At 35.9% G+C, this 21,916-nt stretch overlaps 1 protein-coding gene across 2 annotated transcripts in view; it reads left to right on the forward strand.

Annotated features, from left to right (window-relative positions):
- The window catches only part of Reln (reelin), a 466,520-nt gene that overhangs the window by 338,042 nt on the left and 106,562 nt on the right, over positions 1-21,916 (forward strand). For both annotated transcript variants that reach the window (XM_027926303.3, XM_027926304.3), the window contains exons 21-24: positions 9,006-9,198; positions 10,124-10,236; positions 15,330-15,467; positions 16,498-16,684. In XM_027926303.3, coding sequence (XP_027782104.3) covers positions 9,006-9,198; positions 10,124-10,236; positions 15,330-15,467; positions 16,498-16,684 — 631 coding nt within the window. The remainder of the gene's footprint in view (positions 1-9,005; positions 9,199-10,123; positions 10,237-15,329; positions 15,468-16,497; positions 16,685-21,916) is intronic.

Raw genomic sequence — 21,916 nt, forward strand, 5'->3', positions numbered from 1 at the left:
CTTTCCTTTCTGAAAGGAAGTGAATAGCAAGGTAGAGAAATAGAAAGGACCCCAGAGGATGTTCAAAGGGTACATCCTAAGAATAGAGGATTAAGTGTGGATCAGGCAAGGCACTTCTACCCAAGTAACTCTGTAGATGATATGATGCAATGTGAGAAAAACAGGAATCCAAGGGTTCTGGATAGTCAAGAGACAGCAGATGCTTTGAAGGCAGGGACAGACATAGGACAAGCTAGAAATAGCTAAAGTTTATTGATTGCCTTCACCCCCACATAAATATCAGGAAGTACTGTAGATAAAAATAGACCCTGATACCTTGTCTGCACACACACACACACACACACACACACACACACCTGCCTGATAAAGAGACCAGCAGGCACCACTAGAGTTTTGAGAAGATTTTTTTCTCCCCTCTCTGGTTCGTAGGTCTCCCCCACTTTCTACCTGACAGCTTGTCCTTTCTGTCCTTCCTTCTCATCTTCTCCCTCCTCTCTCTGGGGGCACATTTTGGACTGTGCTTTGTAACTCCTCCTCCTCTACCTGTCACTCAGCAGAGGGTTGTCTGTCTCTCCCACAATTTATTCCAATCGCTAAACATTTCATTCAAAAAAGGCCAAATGAAGACTTATCAATTGAAACTTAGCAGTCTTCAAAACCGGTATCTCACCAACAAATTTCTACAAATGTTAAACTAGATTTAAAAAAATTACTGGAATTAGCTTATGGCATCTAGATGAATTGGTCTGAGTGAATAGGTGACCTGGGTAAGTGACTGGACTATGAATGGAACTCTGGACTCCTAAACAAGGAGTAGAGGACCCTTACCCTGTGGTGTCTGTGTCCTATTTACCCACCCATCCTACAGTAGTACCCTGTAGATGCTCATAACCTGGGTAGATAGTGTCATGTTCCTTTGTGGTGATGGCCTTTGTGTACAGATAGCCAAACCTCTTAGGGGACTCGGTCCCTCCACTTTTATTTCCCACACAAAATGTTGTCTAATCCTTTTGGAGATATTTTCTACTGAGTGCTCAATTTTAATCTGATCTTTGTTTGCAATGAGATAGCTTTCTGTAAAAGCTGAATTATTAACAACCAAAGAACCTGACTTATACTTTTTGTTGGCCTAAGAGTTTATCTAGCATAAACTATCTAATCCTGATTTAAAGAGCTATATTTGAATTTCTAAACTGAGAGAATAAGGATGAAAATTAAGTTGAAAAATATAAACTTACTTTATATAGGAAGGATAAAGATAAGCAAAACAAAGCAGGTGCTAGGAACAAAAGTATATATATAAAAAAAGAACCTAAAACAGATGCTCAAAAGCACATAGAGTACAAAATATCTTTGATTGCCAACCTAACTCTGAAATCTTAACTCAATAAATAAGGATGGATCTGGTCACTTAAAAATCCATAAAAACTTCTTTAAGTGAAGTATTAAATAACTGCGTGACAAAATGCATTATGTAGAGGAATTAAAATTTTTTTGAGGCTGTAGATTGAATAAAGTAAGTTAAAAAAGTGTTTACATAAGATAAATGTGATATCTGGGAATTTCTTAGTTAGATAATAAGTACCGTTGAGAAACTGGCTGAGAGAATGTAGTCAAGAAACAGAGAGGAATACTACTAAATAGTTCATCAAAGTCAACATGTTTTACTCTTTTTCTCCTTCTGACCTTGGAATGATGCACCAGGAAGCAGGAAATGCCATACCATTTTTGGAACCTGAAATATGAGTGGGTTTCTGGAAGAAACCATGCTAGAGGAAAGTGTGTTGAGAGCAGAGTGAGGAAGAGCTTAGCCCCTCAGCCCAGTCCTCACTAAATCCTTCTAACTGAAGCTGAGGTTGTCAACTAGAACAGAGGTGGGTGCCATCGGGGGAGAAGCTGACAGAAGTGAAGACAGTCAGGGGCCTCCACATATTGCCCACCATAGAGCAAGGACCAGAATGCAAAACTGTTAGAATTATGAAGGGGAAATTACAGTCTCCATAATTCAGAGTGTGATTTTAATATTTTGCTTTAGTCTTCTGTGGATCAAGATTGCAAACAAAAAACAAGTGAAGACCTATACAAACGAAAGGAGGTAATTAACAAATTTAATTTATTTTTTGAAAGTTTACATATAAAAAATACATATTTCTTTCAAATGTCATTTGCACCAATAAAACAACATCATAAGAATTCCGCTGCTTAAAAATTCTAAACTTGTATTTGGGGAAGAAAAAAATTCTCCTTAAAAACAACCTATTACAACAAATTTGTAGTGGGGGAATGTTTTTAACATAACAGGCTATCCATTCTCTATATATGAAGAACTACTACAAAGCAATTATAAAGATTAACCCTATTCTTTAAAATGGAAAAAGTACATGAAAAATCTGCTTCCACACACATAAAAATACAAATAGCCAATAAGCACAAATAGCCATTTAATTTTATTAATAATCAAAAAATAAAAATTAAGAGACATAAAGTAGCTAAAATGAAAAATATTATCAGTGTTCAATATTGACAAGTGCTAAGAATCGGCTCCTCAGTCATAATGTTCTTTAAATGTAATTTGGTACGATCTTTTTGGAAACAACCCTGGCAGTGAGTGTCAACTTTAACAACATGCCTGTTAATTATCTCTTTTCATTTGTCTGGGTCTTATCTCTTGTTTGCAATCTTGATCCATAGAGGACTAAAGCAAAATATTAAAATCACACTCTAAATGATGGAGGCTTGGCTTTGACTAAGCAATTCTGATTCTAGGAATTTATCTTCAGAAATTATTAGACAAGTGCACAGATACATAAGATGCATATTATAGATACATTGATTATAGCAATGACAAATGGAAACAGCTTTCTAAAATTTCCATACTTGGAGATTGGCTTTATTTGTTAAAAATGACAATGGTGGTGGGTGGTTCTGCAATCTGTACAATTAGATAAATGAGAAATTATACCCCAATGATTCAAATGTATGAATTGCCAAGATCATTGTAATGTCATGTGTAGCTAATTAAAAAATTAAATTAAATTTTAAAAAATGACAATGGAAGATGGCCATGAAATCATTGAAAAAAAAAAAGAAAAAGGCAAATACACTATGATTTCTTTTTTAATACTAGGGATTGAACTAGGGCACTTAACCACTGAGCCATATTCCCAGCCCTTTTTATTTTTTCTTTTGAGAAAGTGTCTTGCTAAATTGCTTAAGAACTCTCTAAGTTGGTGAGGCTGCTTTGAACTTGCAATCCTCCTGCCATAGCCTCCCTTATCACTTGGATTACAGGCATGTGCAATCCATCCCAGCTCTTAACTTTTTTACAGAATAAAAATGAGTGTATATGTGTCTGTATGTTTATGTAAGCATAAGAAAAATTTCTAGAAGTATTTATATTAAAATGTTAAGTGATCATATCCATATAATGGAGTTGCAAGCTCTAATTTCTTTAAAAAAATGCTTCTTCTACATTGTCAGATTGTTTTTTCAGTAAGTATACAATTTATAAAATCCACTAAAATATTATGGTTATTTCTAATACTGTAGAAATAGCAACTGAATTAAAATGCTACCTTTAATCCCATGGTATCAACAGGTTTTTTTTTTCTATCAAATCTAGTGAACATACCTTTGATGATTATAAAAACATAAAAAGACAATGATATCTAAGAGCGAGATTCATTCACATCTTCTTCTGCAGATGACTAAAACTTATGTGTAGTTTCAAAAAAAATAGCATTCTGTGACTCTTCTGTTCTCTGAAAAGAACTCTGCAGATTTTTTCTTTTCTGTGAGATTCTTGAAAATAGCAGTTTTGCTTCGATTTCTAAGAAATGTAAATATGGATATAGTGTCCTCTGTTACAGCACATTAATAATGAGATTTCAGCCATGTTGACTGTCTGACAAAAATATTCTTAAAGAGGTGAAATCAGTTGTCAAAAATGACTCAGTCCCTGGATGATTTGGCTGTTTGACATGAATTTGCTTTTAAGGAGTTTGTGGCCCAAGTATTCTACTGCTTACTTTAGTTATATGTTATCTTCCTTTCATATGAAAGTCTTTTATTTTTTCTGAAGATGGAAAAGAGACTCTGGAGAGAATGTGATTTCTTTAAGCCAAGGTCACCTCAAAACCTTATCTGTGTTCATTATGGTATTGAAGTAGCTATAGTTTCGTAAAACCTGTCTTCTCCCCAGGTGAGAGACTGCACTCATGTGCTCATTTCATTTAGCAAACATTCTTTGAGAGCCTTGCCCAGGTGGAATATAGTGGAAAGAATGTCAAAATAGAAGTCAGAAGGTCTCATTTCTTGATTTCTAGCAACTGTGTGACTCTGGGACCAGCAACTCCATCTCTCAGTTGTCCTTCTCTGTGACACAGTGTTACAGATCCCTGATGTCTCCCAAATGGCCTTGGCTCAAAGGTCAAATGAGATAATCCAACCATTGAAACATCATGGTGTCTAACACCATGTTTTCTGTGAGATACAGGTCCTTTTTGCATCTTTTGGGGAGGCAGAGTAATAAAATATGATCCCTCGCTGCAGGGAGGTTTCAATGTGGTCAGGAAAGCAGGTCCTCGGCAGCACCTGAAATTAAGCAGGGGAGGAGGAGGTGAAGGAGCTATACCAAGAACTTAGAACTGTGGAGACTGAAGCTACATCATGGTGTTATCCATTTGACTGGTGTCATAATAGCCTACTAGCCTTCTTGCAGTTGGAATTGAAGGGAGGGGTAATATTGTCCTAGTGGAAACAGATATCCCCATTGGCTCATGAAATCTTGCAGTTAAACACAGGAACTTTTACAAGTTATTCCTTTATTTTTAAGGCACTCTTGCAAGTTAGCATGAATAAAGCTAAGCCTCCTGATTCCTAGTGCATTCTGTCTCCAGAATTTCTTCTCAGAATGCTGATGCTGCCTGTTCTTTTCTCTTCCTATGATTGTAACGGAGAAAAAGTTCAGGTTCATTTTTGCCTTTGTAAACATAATCTTGACTTCAGTAAGCAGCAAAAAGGAGCTGTTCTGTAAATTAGAGGAAATTCTCTGCCCCCAACACTGCAACTGAGTCAGGTAGTCAGATGAACTTGTGCTGTGAATGAACTAGAACTTAAAGCATAGACATTTGTGCCTTTCTTGTATTATTTTCTGATTAAGGCATTAAGGATACATATCGTACAGCGTACAGCGCTATGGGTATGGCAGGGGTAGTGGTTAGAAATGCATCCAGAGCCAGTTCATAAAACAAGAAAACACTGACCATGGCATAAACAAAAGTAAAGAGGTTTATTTTTTCACTTATAACAAGCAGCCCTAGGATAGACAGCCCAGGACTGGTGAGTATCTTAACAAGGCCACCAGAGACCCATGCTTCCACTTCACAATGTCAGCAAAGTTATCTCCACCCACCTGCTTGTTCTGTTATTGTCACTAGAAAGGAAGGAAACCCATAGAAGCAACAGGCAGAAGGGTGTGGCAGTCAATTCCATCTGTCCCTTTTTAAAAGCTTGTAATTGAGCCAGTGAGTAAATCCACCTAGCATCTCTTACATCTCATTGGTGAGAACTCATTGGTAGACACAATCTCTGGAAGGTGACTGGGGACAAAATAGGCTGTGGCTGGCAGTTGAATTGGCCCACTCTTAAGCATCTGCCCATAATAAGAAACACTAGGCCCACTGGACAGCGCTTCCACCAGTTGACAGACAATAGTTGCTAAGCAAGACTTGTCATTGTTTCACTGCCATCATTTTGCTTATTGAACTCGCTGTTTTATATATATTTTATCTTTTGATTTTCTTGGTGTCATGGCATTATCAAAATCTGTTGTTCTCCATCGTAGTAGCTCAGAACACGTCCTTTGGTGTGTATGTTTCCAGGTCCTCAGCAAATTTCATGGTTCCATTTGTGATGGATACAAATGATTAGGTGCACACAACGTGTGTGTGAAAAACACAGATTTTCATCTGCTTTTGTATAGAATTATAGAGACAATAAACAGTCCAAAAGAGATGAATTTATCAAAAAAAACTGAAAATATTCTTAAGTTATTTCAGAAATTCTGGGGTGGGGAAATACCATGCATGGCAGAAGTGAGAAGGCTTTAGTGTCTTCATGTCACTTGCAGACCCATCAGGACCTATGCTGCCTGCGCTGTGGGGTTTTCTTTCAAGACACCCAGGACAAACAGCACATCTTTAAAGCAAGAACAATTTAAATGAAGCCTAGTTGGCATTCCTCTAATTACCTTCTTCTTTGAAAGCTTTAGAAAGGGCATTTAATCCTAAAAGCACCACTATTTCTCCCAGAAAAAAAGCCTTTGGAAAACCTTTTTGTGCCTATTCAGAAGACCATCGAAATTATGGAGATAAGTTCGTGCCTATATGGCTTATTACTGTTTTTGTTCTATGTTGATTTACTCCGCCAATATTGCTAAAAATTTCATTTTACAGTGTTGCATTTTTTAGATTGTGTCCTGTGTACTGTAACATAAAACAACAATCATAGCTTTATATCTTTAACACCATGGTATCATTGCGTAAGTTAATGACTTATAAATTAACTATAAGCAAAATTTGTTTCAAATTGCAGTGTTATTCTCTCCCAATTTTAGAATGATTGGAAGATACAGAAATAGTGTATTGGTTAAGAGACTCTGGAGTCAAGCAAAGCCAATTTCTCATTGATTCTCTACCATTGACTAGCCCATTTCCTCAATTGCTAAAAAGAGATCATTTTTCCTACTATACAGAGTTACTCTGAAGATGAAACTAAAGAAGATAACTTGGGTATTATTCTGAGCACAGTCATGGACTGGGCCTAACAACAAATGATGGGCACCTTTATTGATAATAATAAACAAGTTGTGGCTTTTGCTATTTCTTAACTGATTTGCAAGACCAGCTATCCTGAATATACCTCTTTCCTTTGTTTTTGTTTTTTAACATTCTACTAAAGCAGATATTGAAGCTCTTCTATTTTATTTCTCTACTCATTTTCCAAGTATAAATCTTAATTTAAAATCTTTTATCTAAATGGCAATTACTCTGTTTATTGTTAATCTTCTTCTCATGCTCTTCGTCCCTACTCTGTTCTTAGTTACTCTCCTTATATCAAAGAAGACATTTGGCATTTGTTTTTTAGGGATTGGCTAGCTTCACTTAGCATAATCTGCTCTAGTGCCATCCATTTCCCTGCAAATTCTATGATTTTGTCATTTTTTAATGCAGAGGTGGGAGGGAAAGGGAGGGAAAAGGGAAATTGCATGGAAATGGAAGGAGACCCTCAGGGTTATACAAAAGAACATACAAGAGGAAATGAGGGGAAAGGGAAAAATAATACAAGGGGGAGAAATGAAGGTCAGTAGAGGGGGTAGAGAGAGAAGAGGGGAGGGGAGGGGAGGGGAGGGGGGATAGTAGAGGATAGTAAAGGTAGCAGAACACGACAGTCACTAGTATGGCAATATGTAAATCAATGGATGTGTAATTGATGTGATTCTGCAATCTGTATATGGGCTAAAAATGGGAGTTCATAACCCACTTGAAGCAAAGTGTGAAAGATGATATATCAAGAACTATGTAATGTTTTGAACAACCAACAATAAAAAAAAATAAATGGCAATTACTCATTGATAGGAAAAGTTTATATTTTATAACCTCAAGTCCAAGTCTATTGTGAACCTATATATGAATAATATTCCATTATAAATAACATCTTCCTCTCTGCAAGAAGCAAGTCATCGTAGTTACTCCTTATTTTGCTGATACCATAATAGAAAATATATTAAATGCAACAAAGTATTACATTAGCTCCTCTGCCCACATCTTCTGTGCCTTTTGACTAGTAGGGGTTACTGTGGAAGAGCAGTAGTGGACCTTTTATAGAATTGCAGAAACAAGTGCCATGGCAGATAAACCCTAGTGCAGTTGACCTGTGTAACTTCAATGCCAATGTGTCCATTTTTTAATTTTTCTCTGGTAGATTACAAATTCCTTGAGAAGTTTTCTCTAAAACATAATAATAATAATTTTGTTTACCTTCAAACAGTTTACAATTACAGTTATATAGCACTCAGTTGGGACCCAGTAAAACATGGGAATTTTACTGACTTAGGGTACAACTGCTAAGATTACTTTATGATTTTTTAGTACTTAATGCATGAGCATTAGAATCTATTTGGAAAATAAAACAAAAAAATTTGGAAATCATCAAATTTTTTTACCACCAAGCACAGCCACCACAAGCATTCTGGTCAATTTCCTTTCTTCATCATCTTATGGAGATTTTTGAAATGTACTTCATAATATAAATTTAATGTGATTATATGACCTTCATAAATATTTGAAATATACACAATTTTTGCCAGGTGGCTGGCTATGCCATTTTATACTTAAGCCTTCCATTTTTCTCTAGTTTGACAATAAGATTGCAAAAAATTATATTATAATTATTCGTGTAATATTCATCACATTTTTATGAAATTGTCTCTGAATTTATAATTATTTCCTTTGGATAGATTGCAAGAGGTGAGATTAATGAGGGCAATATATGAGTGAATACCCAATTTCAGGTACATTTGACAATTATAGGTATCAACTTTCTTAAAAAGTAGCTTATTTAATTGATTATTTTAAATCACATTTATTTGATTGAATGAAATATGTTCTGGAACTTAGCAAGGTTTAAATAAGTAACCTGAAACTGTTATAGCATACAGCACAAAGTGAGGAGCTGTGGTACACACCTATATTCCCAGTGGCTAGGGAGGCTGAGGCAAGAGGATCACAAGTTTGAAGCCAACCTCAACCACTTAGTAAGGCCCTAAGCAACTTAGCAAAACCTTGTCTCAAAATAAAAAATAAGAAGGTCTGGGATGTGGCTCAGTGGTTAAGTGCCTCTGGGTTCAATTCCCAGTACCAAAAAAAGAAAAAAAGTGAGGAGCTTAATTTTCTTCTGATACATCACTTTTAGAATTTTCTGACTTCCACCTCTGTCTCTTTCAGTTTTACAGGAGATTCTAAACTCGCCTCAAGTATGCGCTATGTGGAAACACAATCAATGCAGATAGGCGCTTCCTATATGATTCAGTTCAGTTTGGTGATGGGATGTGGCCAGAAATATACCCCACACATGGACAACCAGGTGAAGCTGGAGTACTCAACCAACCATGGCCTTACCTGGCATCTTGTCCAGGAAGTAAGTATATTTTCTCATGTTTGTGATTGGTGGCTTCTTCCTTTTCCATTTGAAAGCAGTTAAAATTCTAAAAGTCTCTTTTGAGTTGAAAAAAAAAAAGTATTATATAGCTTAAAGCTGACATAAAGTCAGCAATGTATTATAAGGAGACCACATTCTTCATTCTGAGATACTAAATGGGAATAACTTCAAGAACAAATACTCTCAAATTGTGTTTTGAATATTATTTTCTCTACTCTTTTTTCACTGTAAACGTCCTCTCCTTTCCCCATTTCATGTCTTCATTTCTTCCTTTCCTAGTTATCTTTACCTGGTTTCTCTTTAGAAACAAAATAAAACAAAAAAGAAATACAGATCCATTTTTTAAAAATAAAATTTACTTTTTTATATATACATTGATAATCTGGCATTGTAATGAATGCATAAATACCATGATGAATATAATAATTTTACTGTATGCTAACAACAGATTTTAAAAATGGCTCCTAATCCATTTCTGTTTGTACATGTGAGAACTGGGAGACGTTTAATTCCATGTAGCATCTTATTTGCAGTTATTTCCCAAAATCATGGATTGCATCCACATCACCACCACCAATACTTAAGATTATTACATTAGACTTTCCTCAGGTTTTTCTGTTTGTTTTTGTTTTGGGACCTAGGCGTAATTAACCACTGAGCAACATCCTCAACCCTTTTTATTTTTTATTTAGAGACAGGGTCTAACTAAGTTGCTTAGGGCCTTGCTAAATTGCAGAGGCTGGCTTTGAAGTTGCAATACTCCTGCCTGCGCCTCCCAGCTAGAATTACAGGCATCTGCCACCATGCCCAGCTCCCTCAGGTCTTTTTCACTTACAGTGATAAGTAAACATATTTCCCCTGGGGAATAGAAGATGGAGTTTAATTTTGCCTATCTCTCTTTCAGGAATGCCTTCCAAGTATGCCGAGTTGTCAAGAATTTACATCAGCAAGCATTTACCATGCCAGTGAGTTCACACAGTGGAGAAGAGTCATAGTGCTTCTTCCCCAAAAAACTTGGTGAGAGATGACATCTTTAGATATGGCTGTCACTTTAACTTACTATCTCTATTGGCATGACTTGGATATTAAGATGAGTTAAGCACAATGGCAAGATATTTATTCATTATTTTGTACCATCCAAAAACCCAGATATTTCTTTTGTATTGAAAATATTTAAAAAATAGAGCTAATGAAAAACATGAAAAATTTCTTTCCCATGTCCCAGCTTCCTCTGACATCCCTTCTTGCCTGCCCCAAGTTTTTATTTTGGGGGTGAGAACTTAAGAGCCAGTTCCTTTAGATTTGACATACAAAAGGCAATGATACAGGAATCTAAAACTTCAAGCAGTATAAATTGCAAATTTATTGACATGCTTCAAAGCCCTTCTTTTTATATCAAAAACTTAACATATACTCCTTTCTCTAGTCATATTTTTTCAATAAATAAAAATCATCCCTAGGAGGCAGAGGCTTCAGTAATCAAGAAAGAATATTTTTAGTAATGTAAAAGAAAAAAACCACACAATAGTTTTTCCCAGATGTTACACTGTTTCATGTTAGGATGACCAATCAAAACAGTGCAGTACTTAAGGGATGGGGGATTAAGAATTAAGTACTGTGAATAGGATTTAAAGCCCTTGAACAGGATGAACTTTGCCCAAAGAAGAAGCCCAGATAGAAATTAGAAGGCCTGAATTCTCAGAGTAGCTTTGTCAGAGGCTAGCCACATGATCTTCACATTCACTACCTTTTAAGGCCAATTCTTTATGCATAGAATGAAATTTTTAAATTGGATTATCTTAAGGGTCCCTCACAGTCCTGGAATTGTAAGATTCTGTGATGTGAACAGCAGAAAAAGCATGAGAGAGACAAGTATTATATTTTTCTGTGATATCTATCTTCCATACCCCTTTGGTGAAAAGAAAATTATGAAATAAATCCTCAGATTATTTTATCTAAAAATTAGATTCTATACAAAAATAATTGGTTAAATAACAACCTGGCATTATTTTAATACTTTTAGTTGAAAATTGAATAATGGCATTATGTAAGAATGCCTCCTTAATTAGTTTTAAGGGTGCATCATTACGACAGTTGGAATAAAATGCTTGAAATTTTATTCATACAGATCTTTTATTTTTTGTCCAACTGTGAGCCATTTCTGGGTACTCTGTTGATATTTTGTATAACAAGTTCTTACTTTCTGCAAGATCTACTTTTTGATGCCTACTGCTGGGAATATAATCAAACTTTTATTTAATTTCAAGGACTTTCTAATCATATATATCAGTAGAAATTTATGCAAAATGATACATCTGTAATTGAAGTAGTAGTCATACTGGACCCAAGCTACTGAGGGTTTTTCCCCCTTATTTCACATATACAAATAAGTATATTTCTATCATTATTTGAAAATTATTTTTATTCATGAAAATGTGTGGTATGATTTCAAAATTATAGTAAGATAATATCAGTGGTATATTTTAGAGATGTCTTTTCACCCCTAGAAACATTATGAGCTATTTTTCTTATTTATTGTAGTTTAGTAAGTACCCCAAAAGTATTAACCTTATCAGAAAAACATGTTTATAGATATTTTACACTCAAAATGTATGTTATACTACTATTTCTTCTTTTTTTTTTCTTTGCACTATTATTTCTTAACTTGAAAGATGTATCAGCAAAGTGAAAGTTTTAGCATAGTCAGGAAAGGTTAATTGTCCTCAATGTTAATTAAACACTGGAAAGGAGATATATTGACCCTTAAACTCTAGCCTGAACACAGTGCCTGCTATATCGTAGGTGGCTCATTGAATGTTGGAAAATTATATAGAATTTCAATTCAGTGTGCCTCAGTAAACTAAAGAGATATTTTATTATAAGATACTTCAGTCTGAAGACAGAAAAAATCAACTAAGTTTTTTTTTGTGCATTTGCCTTTAAACACATGTTAAAAAAAATGAATTCTTTCTGCTTTTCCAACTTTCCTTCAAAGCCCTGGAAAAAGAAAGTGAAAATATTTTTTTAAAAACAAACAGCTCAGTAGGATATTTATTTTAGCATTCTTACTGACTAATACTTACATTATTGTTACATTTAAATAAATAGTGTTTAACTGGTTATTGCCATTGTTTTGGGATCTATAACATTTAAAATTTCTGCTATAAAGATTAGATATATTTACTCTCCTTGGCATTCTTGATAACTTTATTATATTCATTTCAAACTTTTGCAAATAATATTTCATTGGGGAAAGCCATGAAGCTTAGCTTGAAGCTGTGTTATTTTGGACAAATCTTTGTTCTGCTATTTTGATTCAAACTTACACAAAATATAAATTGAATGCATAAAAGCAAATGTGATTCTTGCATTATTAAAGATCTGTTAACTTTGGAAAATGTACTAGTTAGGATAACTTAGAATGGAAATATCAAATGTATACACCTGCTCAGAGAAATTATATTGTATAAGAACTGAACAGTTGTTACCCAATGAAAATTAACTTCGTTTTTATGAGAGACATTTACATAAGAACAGGGCCTAATGAGACCCAAACAGCTGTCAGTCGCCAACTTCATAAACAAATCAACACCTAATGACTGAATGAGTTTCAGAATAATTGGGTAAATGTAATTACAGGAACTCTGAAGGTGGAAAATACAATTTAGTCAGCCTTCATTTACCTTGATTCCTCAGGCTATCCAACTACCAAGAGATGACTCAATGCCACTTTGTTTCTGTTTTGAAGTTTATATGGGGGAAAAAATTAAATGAAGATTCAAGTTCTGTTGCTTTGGGGAATCCATAGAGTTTGGGTTTTAAATGCAAGTCAACTTCATTTCATGACCCACATAGCAGTAGTTCCACTTTCAGATTCTATCCAAAGTGTGCAAGACCTTCCTAAGATTACTTAGTTGGGAGAAAGAGAGAATCAGGCAAATTAAACATTGGTATTTTGGGCCAATATTTAGCAGTGATGCAGCTGAAAATCAGTGAGATCACACCTTGTCCTCCCACGTGTGACCAGCTGGAGATGGCTCACACAACTGATTTTTTTTTTCTCACTAAAAATGAAGCCAATATTCAACCACCATTTATTGCACTCTCTCTTAATTAACATCAGAACATTAAACTATGGGTTTTATTTAAATGGAATAATTCCCCTTAAGCTTTTTGTCTTAAGGAAATAACTTTTTTAAGAGTTCATAGAATGTGTGTAAGGTTTAATTTACCTAGAAAAAGAATTCAGAATGTGTCTGCACGTGACTAGTAAAAGCATAAATGAACTGGGAAATCTAGGACAGCTTCCTGAACCCTCATACCACATTTAAATACTGGAAGTGACAAAGCCTCCTAATAAAGTATGCCATGGGTTTTGTAGCAGCATGTAACTATAAAGAAAACTGTCACCTTGGCCAACACACCACTAGAGGAATCATTTTATTTGAGAGCTAGAAGGGATCTTAGAAATCAGTTTGCTGAAACCCTCTATTTGAGAAGTGAGGAAGCAGATGCCCCTGAAGGCTTAGATTTCTCACTAAAGGTCACACAGGTGATAAATTGTTCAGCAGGGTCCGAGGGGTCTTGTCCTTTGATTCTTTACTATATTACCTACAGAAGTGAGAAACAGTCTACCCTTTCCTGAGCTGTTCAGCCACTCATTGACTCATTTTTTAACACAATTTTATGAGCACTTACTTTATTCTTTTCCTGTGTAAACCATTGGAACTAAAGATATTCCTGTCTCAGATGGTCGTCAGCTGTGGTCCTGGACTTGACTCAGATTAGAGTCAACTCTCCTTTTCATGATGACAATGGTGCATGAGTTTTATTTGCTTCTATTCTGTAGGGCTCTAGACTACAAGACAATGTATCCACTTTTAGAGAGGGCTTTTCTAAAAACCATTTCTTAATGGGACTATGGAAATTGTCATGACCGTTTAATTACAAGCACAAATCTGTTACCATAGAGGAGGCGGTACATCTGTCCTACTGTATGTCCTTTGACGAGGACTATACACCAGCAAAACTGTGTCTACTGGATATACCCCAGTGAATCCAGGAATTATCCTACCAGGAATGAAAGTGCAACCTATTAGCAACAGATCATTGGTAAAATAAACAATAAAACTCAGTCTGGATTTTAACGGTCTGTTATGTACTTAGGGAGTACTTAATATGTGTAATTGATGCTGAAAATTTAATGGATCATTCAGAGACATTAAGATCAAATGTATGTGTAGATGGCATGCTTAGGGATGGTTTAATCAGGAAGCTAAGCAACCACAATCATTCTGCAAGTCCTTTCTTTGTTATTTTGTTTAGTATTTTAGCCAAAAAGATCTAATGACAGATTCCTGAAAATTCCTACAGGTGAGAAATATGCCATAATTTTAAAAAGAATATTTTAAAGTAGTGAGTGACTGGAGGCCTTTTGACAGTGCTCTCAAAATACTCTCTTCTTTAAGCTTTATATCTGGTTTCAATGAATTAAGGTCCCAAGTGTTTCTCTCTGTGCAATGTTCCCCTTCAGTTTTCATCTCCAGTAAAGATCAGCTGGTCCCTGAAATTTAAGCAAGTCAGTGTTTCAGAAGAAGCAGAATTTAACATGCAGGTGTTCTTATTTGTGAAATAGTATGGTATATATACAATATGTCCTCTTCCCCCTGAACTATAATACCCCAAATAAAATTTTTGTTTTATATTGTAAGCTAACTGAAAATCTGCCAATAACTAGTGATACATTTGTTCTGAGAAACTGAATTATTCTGACTGGAAATTTTACATTTTTTCTGTGAAAGCCTCCATTTAGTAGATATTTTTATTTTTTAAAAAGTATCCTCTTTTGTTCTTTTTCTAGCACCAAATCTCTGAGCAGCCACAAAAATAAAGATATTTTGTTTTTCTTTAAAACATCTCAAATGAATTAAGATTGAAGTATATCTAATATAGGGGATTTCTTTTTAACTTTCATTCATGATAGAATTGTTGTATTGCACAGTAGTTGAGTGAAAATAAATGATGAACAGCTAAATACAAGTTCCAGAAAGTGAGTTATCTGGCGCTCTGGCATTCTGGAGCACTATTTTTATTATGTACTTTGTTTCCAGGTCCAGTGCCACCCGCTTCCGATGGAGTCAGAGCTACTACACAGCCCAGGATGAGTGGGCTTTGGACAGCATTTACATCGGGCAGCAGTGCCCCAACATGTGCAGTGGGCATGGCTCATGTGACCATGGCATGTGCAGGTGCGTGCTCCAGTAAATGCAAACCATCCCTGCTTCTCAGGATCATGTCTATGAGTGTACCACAGCTGTTGTCATCAGTTAGTAGATAGACTAATAAATGATGAAATAACCAAAAGAAAATGAGCCTACTTTCTCTTCTTTCTTTAGATGTAAAAGATACCATTACATTAACTGAGTACAGAGGTATACACGTGTAATCTCAGTCATTTGGGAGGCTGAAGCAGGAGGAACCCATGTTCTAGGCCAGCCTAGGCAACTTAGCAAGACCCTGTCTAAATGAAAAAAAAATTAAAAATCTGAGGGTGTGGCTCAGTGATAGAGTACCCCTGGTTTCAATTCCTAGTACTAAAAAAGAAAAAAAAAGATATATTAAAATAAGTATAAAGCCATATATAGTCTAGAGACAACAGCTTCTGGTTTTTAAATTTCAGAGTTTATTAAAAACGCCTTGCTGTCTTTTCCCCTTTCTCTCCTTGAAAGTCTTAAAGCACTAGTGAAACTGCAGCTCGCTCTCCTGTGCCACTTCAACAGAAGCTCAAGGTTGTACATGCAGGGAGACAGTGATTATCACTAATGAGAATGAGAAAGGAACACACTTGAATCCATAAAGACTATAAAAGAGACATAATTAAATCAGAAGGAGAAACTGAAACATGGCCATAGTTGCATGTTGGTTGAACAGACAAACATTTCTATGTGACTTTTTTAAGCCTGCCGGAAAATTCCACTATATCTTACCCCGACTCCATATAAGCACATATACCTGTGTCCTTCCTCATTGCTATTTAATGCCTAAATTCTACCATTCTACCATGATGTCTTCTCAGGAAGGATTCTATTTATTTGGGGGAGTATGAAAACTAAATTGTTTTAGTACCACACCACATACACAGGTAAACACTGTAAAGAAAAATCTCATGCTAATGATAAGACGCAAGGAAAAGTGAGACACCTAACATGTTTTTGGCAAGATGGCTGTTGTGCTGCCAAGTAGTTGGTGACTTGGTTACTTGGCCCTGCTCTCTCATAGGTGTGACCAAGGATACCAAGGCACTGAATGCCATCCAGAAGCTGCACTTCCTTCCACAATTATGTCGGATTTTGAGAACCAGAATGGTTGGGAGTCTGACTGGCAAGAAGTAATTGGGGGAGAAATTGTAAAACCAGAACAAGGATGTGGAGTCGTCTCTTCTGGATCATCTCTGTACTTCAGCAAGGTATGACCAAGACTGGGGTGAGTCACAGGGCAGTGGCTACTTTAATGTGTGACTTGCTTAGAGCACCGGCTGAACTCCAAAGGTACATATATGCAATGCTTTGCTTTTGCCCACGTTCCCTGCTTTTGACAGGGTTTTGTTGAACTCCTTTCACTTCACTACATTTTGGGAAACTTAAAAGAGTTTTTTTCATTGTTTTTGGTTACTACAGATTGTACCTGATCTCAATCCTGTTTCTTCTCTTCTGATGTCAGACAGGCTGTGTCTTGAGGCTTTTTAAATGGGGAGGCTCTTGGTATTTCCTTACCCTGGCCTTTGGCAGGTGTTTGGATGTGTGGGCTTCAGGTGAGAAATGAGCAGGGGTAGGAGTAGAAGGGCTTAGAGGTTAAGGAAGCAACTCTGGAACCAGTCTGCATGATTCAACCTGATTCTACCATTTCTTAGCTCTGTAATTTTGAGCACATTACTTCGATCTCCTTGTGGCTTCACTTTCTCATCTGCGAAATTGGGACAATAGAGAATCTACTTTGTTGGGGGTTTTATGTAGATTAAATGAGCTAGAATTTAACAATTATGTAAAAGAATCTCTGACATATAGAAAACCACTTTTATGTTCATTTATTAATTTGTCATTCCATTAACCTCAGAAATATGATTGGAGAAAGGAGGAATAAGGGTAGGGAGGGCTGTCCCAAGAGAACTGAGCAGCTGTCCATGGTGAGCAGAAATCTCAGGTCTTATTTTGGCTTGGTTCCATAGATACTGGTGAAACTCTACATCAAAGTTTATCTTGCAATCTTCAGCTTTCACACTAGTGCTACCAAATTAGACATGCAGATTGGTAGATTCCAAGTAGGGACCACAGTATAATTGACTGATTATCTTAGAATACCCACAATCCCTGTTGCTTGGTTAAGGATGAGATAGAGGTAATCATCTGCTTCTCCTCCCTTGCTACAGTATAGATTGAACATTCTTTTCCTGTCTGCTCCAGTGTATCTTCTTATGTAATTTTCAAAGGGACTAGAAAGGGTACAGTTTTAATCTCCAAACTGAACAACATCTCTTAACTGTTATTATTGGCAGCTCTCTTTAGAACGTGTAGTGCTTAAATACTACTTTCCAGAAAGGACTAGAGCCACCAATTCTGAGACAATTAGAAATGTCCTACTTTACATCATGTACTAAGTAGAGAGGTGTGAATAATATACCATAGGGCTGATATGTTGCAGAATATGTTTAGGCGGAAATCCAAGATAAATTAATTTATGCAAGTGCAAAAATAGGTACAGGTTTTGTTTTGATGCAGGTGCAGAACAAAGAATCAGAAAATAAACAAGACAAGGAATGATAGAAAGTCGGGAATGGATTCATTGACAATGAAGGTCCTCTAATGAATATTATTAAAGATAATAGTCAATGAATGATCAACATGCATTATATAGATCTGCATATGCTATAAAATTGCACAGAAAAGAGAAGGCTATAAGCATTAATTTTAAAATAAGATTATGAGGGCTGGGGTTGTAGCTCAGTGGTAAAGTGCTTGCCTAGCATGTTTGAGACCGTGGGTTCAATCCCCAGCACTGTATTAAAAAAAAAAAACTAAATAAACAAAATAAAGTTGTTGTTGTTGTTGTTTAAAGTGCCTGACCTTCTAAGGAATAACTGAAATAAAATTTTAAAAAATAAGATTATGAATCTTTCACCAACATATACCCAAATATCCCAGTAAATGTGTGTGTACACACACACATACACAAATTTTAAATACATAAAAGATCTGTGTTACATGTCATTATTTCTTCCACTTAATTCAAGAGAGCCTAGGGAGTAAGATTTCCTGGGTTTGTATCTGTGCTCCAAAACTTATTTATTGATTGACCTTTCAAAGTTATGTCATCTCTCTGTATTTTAGTTTTCTTGTCTGGAAAGTGGGATTTTGAGAGTAATAAGTGAGTTAATGCAGTAAGAACAAAAAATAATGTTGGGCACATCAAAAAAGCTCAGTAAATGTTAGCTATCATAATTATATTTTATGAAAATAAATTTCAAATTGGTATTATTGAATTTGTCTACGTAATTTTAAAAGTGAAATTTTTCTCTTCACCTCCCAATCCAGCTTTCCCTTGTGAATTTTTGTCAGAATATCTCAGAGTAATTGCTTGCTTTTTTTTTTTTCTTAAATGATTGAGATCTGTTTAGATATCTAGTTGGGGAAACCACCTGAAGTCAAAAAAGGGAAAAACTGGTTTCATGCAGTCAAAACACAAGGAGGCCTCATAGATGTCAATAACTCAAATGCCCACAGAGCCATCTCTATCTCCATTCCGTTGTCACGCAGTGACAAGGAAAAACACAGAGGAAGGTTTTAGATTGTCAATCTCTCTGTCCTTAGAGGAATGGTGGTCAGAGCCATAGTCATGTGTTCACTGATTTGGTAGAAAAGGGGGATACCAATTTGGCAGTCCCACAGCAAACATTTGGAAGTGGAGAATAGGCAAGATCCCCAAAGAAGGACTTTAGGCCATGCACAAAGCACCCTCGATTAACTTATCTAAAAATATACTTCCATCCTTTTCCTTTCCTCTTGACAATGTCCAGGATGGTCTCCTCCCCTCCCTGCATAACTTATATTCATTTTCCAAACATGAGTCGTCTGCTTCAGCCAGGAAACTCTCCTGGTCATCCAAGGTTTCCAGTTTCCCTGCCTTGCTCTGGATCCTGTGCCCCATTACACTTCCTTTTTTTTTTTTTTTTTGCATCACATAAACCTTTCAGCATCCACTCAAAGCCTGCTGTGTCCATGAAGACTTTGGGAGCTAGGGAAAACTGTAGTAATCTCTCTATCTTTAGAACACTCTCCATTCATACATCTACTGATCATCTTGTTTTGTATCCACACAGTACCTAGCAGAATATAGAACCCCACTAACAGAGTCAAAAGATAAAGTATTAGGCTCCCAAATTCATGCCTGGCACTAGACATACACGTGTCAATAAATACCCTGAATACTAAATAGATTTGAGAACTAGTAAGTGATCATAGGACCAAAGGGGCCTCAACAAGTAACCAGGACTTGGTCTGCAGTCCTCAGTTGTCATCACTGTCTCTGCTGCAAATCTGTGGGCCCTTTGCGTGGTTGTTTCTATAATACATGGTAAAAAAATTGAAGAAGGGAATGAGTGAATGAAGGAAGGAAGGAATGAAGTTAAGAAAGAAATGCTGAAGGAATGGTTACTATCAAATAAATCGAAGTCTTTGTTTTTAGGGCATTTTGATTATCTAAAGAAATTTCAATGGGAAGCAAAAGATAAAGATAAATGAAGTATTTTAGAGGTTCTGTTGTAAAAATTCTAGTTGTAAAAGCATTCCTTATTAAAACTTATTTCATTTTTGGCTAAACCCTTAAAGTAGTGAACCATTTTAATCTAGAATTTGAGGATAAAGTTGAAAGGTAATTTCCACACTCCCGGAATGAGGAGATGCTTAACCTACTACTCAAACACACATGCACATAGAAACACACATGTGCACATGTATCAGCACATACGCACAAATCCATTGATCACAGTGTAACAGAAGAACTTCAAAGCATCTTTTACATCCATTTCTAAATTCCAACAAAAACTTTGTCATGAGCCATTTCCTTTTCTTTCATCTTTTTTCTCCCTCTTCCTTTAAAACAATATTCAGCATTATTTCAGGTCACTGAACAAAAGAAAGTGATTTGTGCTATTCTCTAGGAAAAAACACTTTCAGTGCCAAACTAAGCATTAGTGTGATATTTTCCATCATTTACAAAAATCCCACAAAACCTTCTTTCGAAACCTCTGTAGACTAACACTATCATCTCCTGGAAAAACAACTCTGCTCTGTGAATTTCACAATAGAACAATCATTCCAACCAGCTAATTGTGATAATTGGCTTTTTTTTAAACTTTCCTCACCTTAGATGTTTATCCTTCTGGCTCATTCCCACATGCCAAGTTTTTCACAAGTTTGCTTAGATTGGAATTAACCTGCTAGGTTCTGTAGGTTTTCCTCTAAAAATCATTCTTCCTGCAATGAGCCTGGAGCATGAAAATACTAGGATCACTGAGGGTTTCAAATCAACCATCAGAAAAATTTTAAGTACATATAACAAGTTCAAAATGCATATTACTTATAAGATTCCTTCAAATACATACTTAAAAATGAAAGTTTCAAGGAGGGAGTTCCAGCCTCAGAATTAACTTCAATTCTCATTTTGTGGGAACCTTCATTTGTCTTGGAGTCTCTTAATTGGCTTTAGTTCTGACAATAGCAGAGTACTCCTTTAATTAGTCCCAAATATTGATCCTGTAACTTCTGATAGCTGAAACCCTTCCAGAATGAACTTAGTGGATTAGAGTAGGGTTCAGGTTGTAAGGATGAGGAGTGTTTTCTGTACTATGTATACCATCTCAGTTTTTCTTTTCTTTTTTTTTTTACCTTGATAAGTTTCAGTTTCTTCCATTTAGGACATTTTTATGCTTAATGAAGACATAATTAAAAAATCATTTAAACAGATGTATAAAGAAAATAAAGATACACTTTCTGTCCAATTAATTCTTTTTATTTATTTATTTATTTTTGCATTACAATTCTTAATACACCATTATACCATAATTTATCATATCTCTGATTATACATAAGGTATGTTGACACCAAATTCACATCTTCATACATGTATTTTGTATAATGATGAGGGTCTCCTTTCACCATCCATACAATTCCCCTTCTCCCTCCTTTTCCCTCCCACCCCTATTCCCTATCTAGAGGTAATCTTCCTCCCTTGCTCTCCCTCCCCAACCCCATTTTTTCTTACTGACTTTTTAGTTGAATTTCTTATGAGTTCTCTGAGATCAACTCAGAGAAGTCCATGGATTAATCAATACCTGCTTAGGGAAAAAGTATCAAAAGCAAACCTTCTTCAGTTCCCTTCTTATGAAACCATTCACACACAACAACAGTGACATTCTTGTAGTTTGTACACCTCACCACAATACCTTGATGCTCAGGGGACAGACATACCAATGGGAAAAGTTGAGTTAAAGTGGATTTGTGGGAAGTTTCAACCCTTTAAAGACATAACAAGATTGTTTAGTGGTTGTAATAACTAATTTAAATGAACCCTTCCCAACCTCTGTATTGGAAGTGAAAGACAGGCAGATAGCAGGCAGGCAGACTAGGAGCGGGACACACTGCAG

This window comes from Marmota flaviventris, chromosome 1, assembly GCF_047511675.1.
Source record: "Marmota flaviventris isolate mMarFla1 chromosome 1, mMarFla1.hap1, whole genome shotgun sequence".
Classification (NCBI taxonomy): Eukaryota; Metazoa; Chordata; class Mammalia; order Rodentia; family Sciuridae; genus Marmota; species Marmota flaviventris.